Raw genomic sequence first — 12,113 nt, 5'->3', positions numbered from 1 at the left:
CGTTTTCAGCTCAACTCAAAAGGTTCTACGCTTGCGCACGCATGCGTAACACCCAGTTTGGAGTGATTTCGCAATCCTAGGGGAGGCACTGCCTACCCTGCCCATAGACTGCAATGCATCTGCCTCCCTTGACCGCACGTCCAATGTTCATTGGCTGATCACTGGGAACCGGAAATGCTCAAATTCAGCGATTTTGATAATAAAAATGCTCGAAATGATCGGAATCATGCAGAAATGACACTCGTAACACAGATAACTAGAGAAATATGAATATTTATAATACATAAATATATATGATTATTATACAAAAAAAAATATATTTTTTTTTAATATATTTTTTTTTTACTTTTCAAAATGACAGGCTCTGCCTCCCCTGCCTCCTATGACTGCACGTCCCTGTACTATATCATATCTGTTTGGAAGATTTTCACTTTCCCTGCTTTCTTCTCAGACTCATGGCCACGCCCCTTTCCCCGCCTGTTAATTTCCCCATTCTGTTTCACTCAGCTCCAATTAGCCCTGATCACTTGCCACCCTGCCACCAACCTTATAAGCTGCACCTGTGCTCACACAGCCCCTTTCTTTCACTCAGAGACACAGAAACTTGAATGCTGCTGCATGTGCTCATCCTGTGTGTGTTATCTGAACAATGTAAGTTAATTGTTGCCCTACTTTTCATGGACTTATCTTGTTTTTAGTTAAGAGATGGAAATTAAGTATGATGTGCCTGGAATAGTTTGCTAGCCTTATTCGTTACCTTAATGGTAAGCTAATGTATTGCCTGTGTAGGCCGAGACTTTGTTGTTGTTTATTTGGCACATTGCGTGATTTATCATCTTATATGGTATGACTTGAGCGCACTTTGTATGCTGTGGCATCCTTTGTACAATGTAATATTTTCGAACTGATTTATTATTATTTCTCATTCCCTTCTAAAAACCACACACCTTCCTATCCACACACAAGCCTTCCTTAAACCCACCTTCCTATCCACACACAACTTCCTATGACACACACATGCTTCTACACACACACACAGATCCATACAGTCGTACTCATTTCCTGGAAACTAAATGAATCGTGAACTTTGAATCCTGACCGAACAAGTGTGTTCTTACCGGCACCCCAATTGGTCTCAAGCCAGCCACCCTGAACTCCTCAAACTCCTTCACTATCCAAACCTTACGCTTAATGTACACCAGTGGGCGCCCCTCGCCCACTGGTCCACAGATGCTGGTTGTGTTTCCCAAACATGAGCATTGGCCATGGAAGTTTACAGGTGTCGGCATCTATGGCTGCCATTCATGCCTCACATACAAAATGTCTTTGTACCTGAACTAAATGATCTGATGAACATGAGCTAAGTTCTGTACAAGCATCACAAAGAAAGCAAACTAAGTAAGCAATTACAGCGCAGCACGACAGACTCACCAGGAGATGACAATGAACCTAAATCACAATCACTGGGTTAAATAAAGCTCACTGTCTTTCACCTCCAAGTTGAAGTCAGGCTGCTGTTCTTCTCTATGTTGGCTCCTGTTGTACACATGCGGATGCTAGGTAGTTCTGTCAGGTGTAGCTAGTGACTGCACCTCATACTTGTGAATTTTTTTTTTTCTACAGATTTCTGCGGTACAAATTTGACAAAAATCAAAAAACGAATAGAAGGTAAGTCACTCACAGATGTCACAAGGCCCACATACTCAGAGAAAGTGAACAACAAATGTGTAAATATAAACGCTTAACGTGTGAAATGAATAAACATATAAGTGAGGCGTATTCGCAAATCACGCGCTGTTTGTACTGGGGGAAGGTTCTCCCCAGGCCTTCAGTGCTCAGGTGGGCTATCTCCCGGGCCTTTCTGTGTGGAGATATTATGTTGTCCCTGTGTTCACAAGGGGTTTCCTCCACTAAGAACCCTAACAGAAAAACATGCCAAAGAACAGAAAAGATCACTCTCCTGTCCGTCCCTGACCAAGGACCAGATTTATAAAAAAGTCTTTAGACGTAGAAAAGGACGTATCTCTACGTCTGGTTTCAGTTCGTGTAAGTACATTTCCTTGCGGCAATACTGGAGTACTGCAGGAATTCAGGACTCTCTGAGCGCCGACAGCCGACACGCAGTTTCATCATCATCGTCAGCAACACCGTCACTATTTGGGCTAATGGTGAAAGGCCAAATTAATGTTTCGCTCAATAAAATCAAATAAACTATTAGAATAATTCACACATGAATGAGATATTCCGTTTTAATTTCACAAGTGTAAAACATTTCGCTCAAACTTATAGCCTATAAAAAGACTAATAGTGGCTTAGTTTACAGTAGGAGATATGGCTGCATTGGCGTTGTTAGAGGATATTGCCAACTGTGCAATAAGGAGAGAGAGGATTTGTATGTCAGGATGATGTATGTCTGATAAGCAGGTACCGCTTGCCGAGAGCGTTGTGACCAAATGGCCTCTCGTCTAGAGAGGCGCACCAGAGGCAACCAGGCCATACACGTTCAGGTATTGTCCGTTCTTGGATTCCTGGCTACAGGAACGTTCCGATGAGAAATTGGAGACCAGTCGAGCAATCCCCGTCATCATTTAGCACAATTTTGCCCGATGTTCTTCGCAGTATACTATCCCATATGCCCGCAATTTATTAGATTTCCATACAGTGCCCAGCAAAATGTGAAAGAGGATTTCCTGCGTAAAACAGGGTTCCCAATGTATTCTCATCCAGATTTCGCACACTCAGAAAACCTAGGAAGCCCACTTCAATACAGCACAGGTCGGTAGTGGAGCGCACCAAAGCCTTGGTGCTGCTGCCGCAGATGCGGCTTCTGGTGCTCATCGTGCCGCAGATGCTTGTACTTCGGAGACGTGTCAAAAACTTTGCTTTTGCCATTACGCCACTAGACAGGCTTTCTAACGATGTTTTGGCCTGCATCTGCTCTTCCATCAGCAGAACGTCGATGTCAGCCTTACTTTAGTTCTTCTGTTTACATGTTTCTTCCTTGCTTGCCACTGTCACAGAGAGTTTGTGCATTGAGGATGCGCTCTGTTTGTGCATTGATAATATGCTGATTAGATTAAATAGGGGCGTTTTGAGGTCGGAGATTCAGTTGCGCACAATTTCACGACCATTTGTGATTTATAACCGAAGGATTGGCGTACACGTGTTTTTTGTGTGTACGTCTGTTTTCTGTCGATCTCACTTTCAGGAAATGTCTTAGACAAAATGTAGGATGGTTTCTACGGAACTTTTTATAAATGAGGCCCTATAACACACATAGTAGCCTTAGCTGCATGCTAAATGATCTGTTAACTGGGGACATTTGTGGCTAGTATTACAGGCCTCTTGTTGATGTGACCGAAGCTTACTAGCCACATGGAGTTGTCTAGTAGCCTACACAAACATGGTCTCAATGTGTGTAAGTCTAATAGGTCCGGCTCCATGACACACAAAAGCCAGGAACCAGGCTAGGAGCCGCCTCGATGGCTCTAGCTTGATGCTATGCAATCTAACTTGTCAGGGTTGTTGGAGGTATGTGAAATTATGTGTGTAAGTTACAAAACCCCCAAATATAACAGTATCTAATGATTTTGAACTTATTTTGAGACAACAGCAACCGAGTGGGGTAAGCTATATTTTGTAAAATGACAGAATAATTGAGATCTTTACTGTATTTTTATTTTTTTTACCTTTACTGTTTTCTACAGTTAGAATGTTACTTTAACATGAATACATATGTGGCTGATGTTTGCTTTTGTCTTCTACTTTCAGATCACTTTTGGGCCAAGGTGCGTTTGGACCGGTTGGCGAATCAGTCCCAGTGTCTTTTGCTATCTGAGAAGCCATTCAGATACTGCTCCAGCTGGAAGGTCACAAACACTCTTTTCTCTTAAGTGACAGACGTGATAGCATTATCAAATTGAGCTAAGAACAGGAACTGCTCTGTTGTCGACTTGATCGACCAACACACATCACTATATCAACCCCCGTCTCTGAGAACAGAAGAGTGGATGAAGTTTATCTTTAATGGCAAGGTCCCAGCTACAGTCAGTAAAAACCTGTTTGTGTGTGTGTGAGAAGGTTAAATCCCCCCTTCTCACTGTGGCACCCAAATGTCGGTGGACTCATATTTCCCTTCAAAGGCAGGAGAGACTTGGACTTCCCCCACTACAATGGTTGGGTCCAATTGGCCCAGGTGGCAGGCTATTTAAAGGGTGCCTCAATCCTAGCCAGGGAGAAGCATTGGAGGAGCATGGAACTATTTGAGATGCATCAGAGAACACTTCCCTGCTGTGAGGTGAAGTGTTAATGGTGTTTAGATGCGTGAACACTGTGTGCCTAGTTTGTTGCCTAGAATGTGGCCTAGAATGTGGTCTAGAATGTTGCCTAGTGCGGTGCCTAGTTTTGGCTCCTTTGGCTGTTGCCTAGTTTTAGTAGTTCCAATGTGCCTAGAATTTGCTTTAGTTTTATGAGTACTCTGTGTGATTTAGATTTATGTTTGTTTATTTTGTGTGTGAACATGTTTTGGTGTTGATATAAACAGCCCCCATGTAAATAAATATATATATAATTGTATATGAAGCCACAATCCCCTGCATAGATTTCCCCCCCATCTTCGCCTCCAAGTCCAGTCCCCCACATCCACAAACATTGGGTGACCGCCTCGGTCCCTTACAGTTTGTTGACCATTCTGATTTCTAAAAGAGGGATGACATTTTAAAAAAAACTTTTTTTAATGATGCTGGAAGTAGCTGGCAAGAATGTGGCAGTTATGAATACAAAATTTGAATAACAGTATTAAATGAGGCATGTAAGGTAATACATATTTGTGAACCTAGTTGGTGAATGAAGTCTGATTTCTGATGTGTATGTTCATGCTTCTGTCCCTCCCCTTCTGCCACATGACTCCCCCTCCCCCTCTTTCTATCTCTACCCAGCCGGCCTCAAGCAGATGGGCCCCATCTATGTGCCGTGGTTCTGTTTAAGGGTTCTTCTCTGATTAACAGGATGTTTCCTTGCCCCTGTCACCATTGTCCTTGCACTTAAGGGGTTCAAGCATTGTGCTCTGTGGGACTATTTTATTGTTTTGGCGCTATATAAATACAATTTAATAAAATTGAATCATGGTAGAAAGCAGTTTTGGCGTCAGTACTGCTGGATGAGAACAATGAGAGAATGGACAGTTAACTCTTTAGGTCAGTGGGGGTCACTGGATTTGTGCCATATTTTCTCAGTTGCGCTGAGATTGGAGCACAGCTTTCACATGCTATTAGTCAGGGATGACTGGTTACACAGGCTACTAACACAAGAGCTCTGTGTAGAGCAGAGAGCATCAGTGGCATGATTGACCATGGAGGAGAAGTGAGAGGGTAGGAGTCTGTTAACCCTTCCAGCCCCAAGCTGCCCCTAGCGCAGTTAGTGGTATTTTGATTAATAGATTTTAAAATCTCCGCAAGTTTTTGTCCTACAAACATAAAACTAACACCCACAGCAACCTTGATGTTTCAATGGTGGGAGGACAGAGGGCTGATCCAGGAGGTGCCGAGGAAAGACTAAGAGTGTCTCTGGAACAAGAATTCGTTCTTGAGTCGGAGAGACAACAAACAAACACGTTTCAAGTCCAAAGAGTTTAGGGGCAAGAAGTCCAGTGAGTTTGGATTGTTTGTGGACGTGTAAGTGGATGAGGAGAGGACAGCCATGTTCAGGAATGGAAGACAACAGTGTGTCTAGCTCATCCACAAAATCACCCATGTGTCCTGGTGGGTGGTAAATGACAATCAGATAGGATTTCACCTGATGTCACAATAATACAACCTTCTTGAAGGAGGCATATTTGTTGACGGTGGCACTCTATATCAGTGCACCTAAATGATCCCACCGTTGTGCCAGAAAAGGTCGGATTGTATGTGCTTGGTAGGGCCAGAAGTAGTAAGAGGCACCCGGATAAAGGGCAAAAATAAAAGTACTGTTTTGATAGTCCACCTGGGGGCGGTGCCCTGAGTTATCCTAAGCATTGTTGACATTTAAAAAAAATAAAAGTTCCCATTCAATACCCATTCCCATTCAGTGTGTCAAAATATCAGGGAGTCTAGACGAGTGTGCACTGAGACATTTCAAGAGCCCTTCAGCCTCCAGACACTGGCTGAAAGAGCAAACCTGGGAACTCTGGATTAATTGAAGGAGCGTTTGAGAGATATAAAATATCACATGAAAATCGAAGAAGCCATACAGTATTCTGTATCATCGTGTGGCAGTGATGTCGTTAGGTCCAACCACTCTGGGGGATAGCCCCAAATAATGTAAGCAATCGATAGCATTTAATATTCATCCCACAGTGTTAACCTGTCCAGGTTACCATTAGCCAGGAAGCTTAGTTACTTGACAATAACAATGGTGTACAAAGGTAGCGGCTCCTCACCACTCTACCTTACTGCAGAATGTGCAAAATTGAAGCTCTCTGAATATCTCAAATACTGGTTGTGTAACATAATCAAATTCATATATGTATGTCTGTTGTTCATCTGTGAGAATGATTGAAATCCAAAAAGTGCTACAGCAAATTGTCATAATGTATTTATTTCATGGGGTTCAATGCAAACTGATCAGCAGGTTCCTTCATATTGCTCTCACATGTCTTGTCAGATGTAACCTCTTGTTTCCCGCTTCACATGGTAATGGCAATTCAGGTTTAAATTAATTGTTGTGTCTGGATCATTTCAATCTAGTTGAGATTTAGTATTGGGTGGAAATTATGAATTAATATCATATAATTCATATTTGAGAGACACGTGAAAAAGGCTAGACTGTACAATCTGCTGTATTAAGGCTGCATTTCTCCAGTCCAACTATGGCTAGTGTACTTGAACCAGAGGCCTGCTGCAGATACTTGTGTGTTTTTGTGTCACGGTAAGTGTGTATTTCATGTTCGTGTGCTGGGCTAGTGGGCACAGTCATCAACAGATATGCTGCCACATTGAGATGACATTCAAGAAGGGTGAGATCCCTCATAGTTACTAGAGATAGGAAGGTAGAAGACGGAGAAGGGGTTGAATTTCAACACGCCAGCATTCTCAAAAAAATGTTCGACAGGCTATCTGTTGCTGTGAGTGAATCTGTGGAAATGTAATGGCTATGCCTCCGTAGAGACAGCTATAGCAGGATATTTTCAGGAGAACATTTTGACACTAAACACACGGAGGGAAAGGAAAAAGAAGTTGAGCAACTTGGAATTGAAGAAGGAAAATGAATAAGTTTGAATATATGAGTCCTGTGCCACCATGTGCTCCAGGGTCACATCTGTTACAAACAATGTGAGGCCATTACAGCAGAGTGTGTCCAACGGATTCACTGAGTAAGTGTCCTTAATGTTTAGAGTAAATTAAGTGTCCTAAATGTTTAGAGTTCATTAAGTGTCCTTAATGTTTAGAGTTAATTAAGTGTCCTTAATGTTGAGAGTTCAGTAAGTGTCCTAAATGTTTAGAGTTAATTATTCTTTAATAACAAAAATGTGATAAGCTTTTTGCATTGAGCTACTAATATCCTCATCTCCAAGAAAGACTTGGAGTGAAAAAAGGGTAAAAAAAAGTCTGTGCTCTGCGTTTGTCTTCTATTTAACTATTGGGGCTTTGTCTCAACTGTGGTCAAATGTGATAATCAAAGTAGCTATTAATTCAGCTGTGTAATGTAAAACTTAAATATTTTATCTTAATTTGAAAAATGTAAAATATATTCATAGTTAAGGCTGAAGAAAATCATGACTTCAAAAGCATGATTATGGCACAATACTAATTCATGTTAAAAAGCATATTCATTCAAGTAGACATATTGTACATTTAACACAATTTCTTATTTCTATGTATATTTACATGTCACATATTCCTTTTATTTAAGGTGCAAACAATATCTCCATGTCCATTAACTTCCAAAAGGAATAATACAAATTAGATTTGGGTGAAAAGGAATGCAGGATGGAGAATCCGAATGGCCTGGGAAAAGTCAAGGAGGGAGAGATCCCACAAGTGTGTAGTGAGAACTGTCAAGAGATGACCAATCAACTTTATGCAGAGGAGAAAGGTGAATTAGAGAACAAGCTGGGAGCGAGAGAGAAGAAGGAACAAGGAAACCTTAAGAGAAAGAGATCCCACTCTCGCACCCGTGGAAGGGTAGGCTTGGGGTTGAGTGAGCGTCTATCCATCAATGTATCAGGCATGCGATATGAGACACAGCTACGCACGCTGGCCAAGTTCCCAAACACTCTTCTTGGAGATCCACAACGTCGGATGAGGTTCTACGACCCCTTCCGCAATGAGCTCTTCCTGGACCGCAGCCCAGCATGCTTTGATGTTGTCCTTCACTTTTACCAATCAGGGGGCAGGTTACGGCGTCCAGCCAACATTCCTCTCGACATATTCATGGATGAGCTTGAGTTTTATCAGCTTGGGGATGAGGTCATGACACGATTTAAAGAGGATGAAGGTTTCCCAAAAGAAGAGGTGTGTGCCCTACCAGAGAATGAGCTGCAGCGGCGCATATGGATACTGTTTGAACAGCCAGAATCCTCTGGAGGTGCGCGGATCATTGCTGTAATTAGCGTTGTGGTGATCATCGTATCAATCCTCATCTTCTGTCTGGAAACCCTGCCTGCTTTCAGAAATGAGAAAAACATGCAAGAGGTAAAAAAAAAAAAGATGACGAGAAGGATTTCTAGAAGTATGCTTTTTTGTCATCTTGTTGTCAAGAAATGTGCTCTAAAATGTGAACCACTACTTTTAAAGTTCTGCTTAACTTTTCAAAATATTCAAATCAATTTAATTTAATTTATACAGCACCAGTAACAATTGAAATTGTCTCTAGGCATTTATTTTAAAGTAAATATGAAGAATAAGGACACATTTTTACCCATTATCCAGTCCCTGTCTACACTTCATTCCAGATTATTAATTTACTGTTTATTTATATATTTATAAAGGTTCATTAAACCTTTCTTAGTTTTTGAAGCAATATTGTTATTGTACAATTATTATTTACACAAAACAGACCATTAGTTATACTACAGCTATGTTAATCTACAGACAATTTCCACATTTTTGTCTTTAAAGCAACAGTAAAGGCTTTGGTCAAAAAACAACAAGCTCACAACCTTGTGCCCTCTACCAACCGAAGAGGGCACACATCACCCTGCTACTCATGAGCTACACTGGCTGCCTGTAGCTGCATGCATCAAGTTGCATGCATTAGAAGTACATGCAGTGCATTTGCTTGTTCTGAAATTAATTTGTAATATGTAGGCAATTGGTTCAGGTTTTATGGAGCTGTACTTAGCCTACATCATCTGTACTGGATTGCAGTGCAATGAAATAATGTATTCATTAATTATATATGTTGCATACATTTGGGCAGCCCAATTTATTGCACCTTTTTACTACCTACAAGTAAAACATGTATTCTCAAAATAGCCAGTGTGAATGATGGGTAACATCGTCTAAACGTCCCTTAAAAAACAGCATTTGAATGCAGTCTTTACCAAAATAGACAATTCAACGTCTCATCCCCTTATGCTGATTTATCATCACCCTGTTCTACATCTTTAGCTTTAGGCTGGCCTTTTTCCTGCACAGCAATTCATCAATTCAATAGACACTAACCATGCTGGTTGACTGCTGACATTGGTCGAGACATACAGGGAACGGAGAGAGCCTTATTACTATCCAAGGGATCATTTAGGCCTACTTATTACCAGTTTATATCACTTCTGAGTTGCTAGCCTTCTGGTACTAGGCTAAACTAGTACCAGCAGGCTAGCATATTATGTCTAAATTGAGCTCAAATATGGATGTGTTCAGAGAAGAACTGGTATTATATTAGGAAGAGTGTCTAATGCTATATATGCGTTTGAAAAGGTAAACTTATCTCCATCACGTTACTATTTGTGGGAAAAATAGTAACAATCTATACAAAACGATATGCCTATCTTACATACACTAAAGAAACTATTAAAAAACAATAATAAATTCAATGAAATGATAAATTCTTATTTTCTTTTGTATTTTTGTCATATTCAGATTCAGATAATCAGCATCTTGGCAAATTGAGAGACTGCAGACTGCTGAGCCATCTCTGCTCTAAAGCAGGCCAGGAATGATAGGAGTTGGGCACCAAACATTATTGCTATGTCCCTGTTGTAGTGGTCAGACAAACGTTTTGCCTGATCATATAGCTCATAATTGCCTGCGACCTAATGACCACTACAACAGGGACGTAGCAATAATGTTTGGTGCACAACTCCTATCCTTCAAACTGCTGAGCCCTTATTTAACAGGTAATAGAACCCAACCCTGCCAGAGAAGTGCACCAGTAGAAGGGGTTTCCCTCTTGTCATTCCATATACTATCACAGTTAACAGTATGACTAGGAGGGGGATGACAGCTTTTGTAATCTAATACACATGTTTTGGCTCATAAATTAGTTTCATTTGTCAGTTTATTTATAAATAACTAAATTTAGCAGGACCAAAATACTGATCAGATCTGTTTCAGCAGTACACACCAGCTGCGTCTCTCAGATGACTGGAGAGATATCTGTGGATCAGACCTATTGTTAGACCATAACATGGAGCTGCTTTTAGATGCTACACTGGCAAACTCTGGAACCAACTTCCTGTTGAAATCAAAGATGCGCTAACCTAAGATTGAATGCACTGTTCCTTTTAATCTTTTATTTTCTGTTCATTAACTGTAAGACAACTATTTTCAATCTTATATTTTACTATGGTGCCTTATCTGCTCTTTTGTGAAACCCTGTGTCATTTACTGTGCAATTTCGGGCTTTTTAAATTAATGTTCTTTATCTTGTTCTGTTTTACCAGGGGTACTTAAACCATCTTGTCTCCAATTCATCAAACCCTTTGCCACCTGGCCCAAGCCCTCTCCAGGACCCTCTCTTCGTGGTGGAGACCACGTGTATCTGCTGGTTCTCTCTGGAGCTGTTGTTGCGTTTCCTTTGTTCCCCCAGCAAGATGAACTTTTTCAAGGACATGATGAATGTCATTGACCTCATCGCGATCTTCCCCTACTTTGTAACTCTGGGGACTGAGATAGCTCAGGCGAAGGGAGCTACACCTACTATGTCTCTCACAATAATTCGCGTTATAAGACTTGTACGTGTTTTCCGTATTTTCAAGCTGTCGCGCCACTCCAAGGGCCTGCAGATCCTCGGCCAGACGCTGCGTGCCAGCATGCGTGAGCTTGGTCTGCTCATCTTCTTCCTTTTCATCGGAGTCCTCCTTTTCTCTAGTGCAATCTATTTTGCTGAAGCTGATCACCCAGGCACAGCCTTCATTAGTATCCCTAATGCATTCTGGTGGGCAGTTGTCACCATGACGACAGTGGGCTATGGTGATATGTATCCAGAGACTGTATTGGGGAAGTTGGTGGGCTCCATGTGTGCCATTGCAGGTGTACTTACCATCTCCCTGCCCGTACCCGTCATTGTTGCTAATTTCAGCTACTTTTACCACCGTGAGACAAATCTTTCAGTCAGTACAGAACACAAACATGTCCAGACTAGCTTGTTGGAGGATGATCAGTGTGCAGAAGAGGAAGAGGAGATCTTATCTTGGACTTTGTTACAAGAGGACTTGAAGAGGGAACCATATGCAAGACCTCGGAGAGAGTGTGAAATGACTCGTCTTTCCTTGACAGAACCACTAGTTACCCAGGTCTGATTAACAAAGGACACAAACACCTATCTCGCCCACATGTATTCTAATTAGTATTACTGCAGACATTGAATATGGTGTACAAGTCAGTGGCGGTCCGTCAGGGCCTTCAAGGCCTTCTCTGCTGGCCTAAACATCATCAGAAAATAAATGTAATAAAATAAATTTAATTTTAATATTTTCTTTTCATAAATATGTATTAAATGATTCCCCATAGTCCATTATCTTCATTTCATGCTTCCAGCGTTGTTCATTTATGTTAGAGCTTTCATCCAATCATATTTCCGCTATCATGTGTTGCCACGCTCCTTGAAATCTTCCCAGAGAACAGAAATCTTCCCTGAGGCCTTCAGAATTCACATTGAAGGCCCGTGTACATCTGATTGGCTATCACAAC

General features: G+C 41.4%; 1 protein-coding gene across 1 annotated transcript; it reads left to right on the top strand.

Annotated features, from left to right (window-relative positions):
* The first annotated feature begins 7,174 nt into the window (after positions 1-7,174).
* LOC308362037 (potassium voltage-gated channel subfamily A member 1-like) lies at positions 7,175-12,113 on the top strand. The gene is made up of 3 exons (XM_080834528.1): positions 7,175-7,351; positions 7,891-8,672; positions 10,865-12,113. Exons 2-3 carry the CDS (start codon positions 7,968-7,970, stop codon positions 11,720-11,722), a joined length of 1,563 nt encoding a protein of 520 aa, XP_080690654.1. The 5' UTR covers positions 7,175-7,351; positions 7,891-7,967; the 3' UTR covers positions 11,723-12,113.

This window comes from Sprattus sprattus, assembly GCF_963457725.1.
Source record: "Sprattus sprattus genome assembly, chromosome: 3".
NCBI classification, from domain to species: domain Eukaryota; kingdom Metazoa; phylum Chordata; class Actinopteri; order Clupeiformes; family Clupeidae; genus Sprattus; species Sprattus sprattus.
The sequence above is the reverse complement of the archived record's forward strand: the minus strand, read 5'-3'. Positions and strand labels throughout refer to the sequence as shown.

Bases quoted from the DNA above. Each gene is read 5' to 3' on its own strand.
- LOC308362037 (XM_080834528.1), top strand. From the start codon at position 7,968: ATGGAGAATCCGAATGGCCTGGGAAAAGTCAAGGAGGGAGAGATCCCA. The intron at 8,673-10,864 runs GTAAAAAAAAAA...CTGTTTTACCAG, and splicing joins ATGAGAAAAACATGCAAGAG to GGGTACTTAAACCATCTTGT.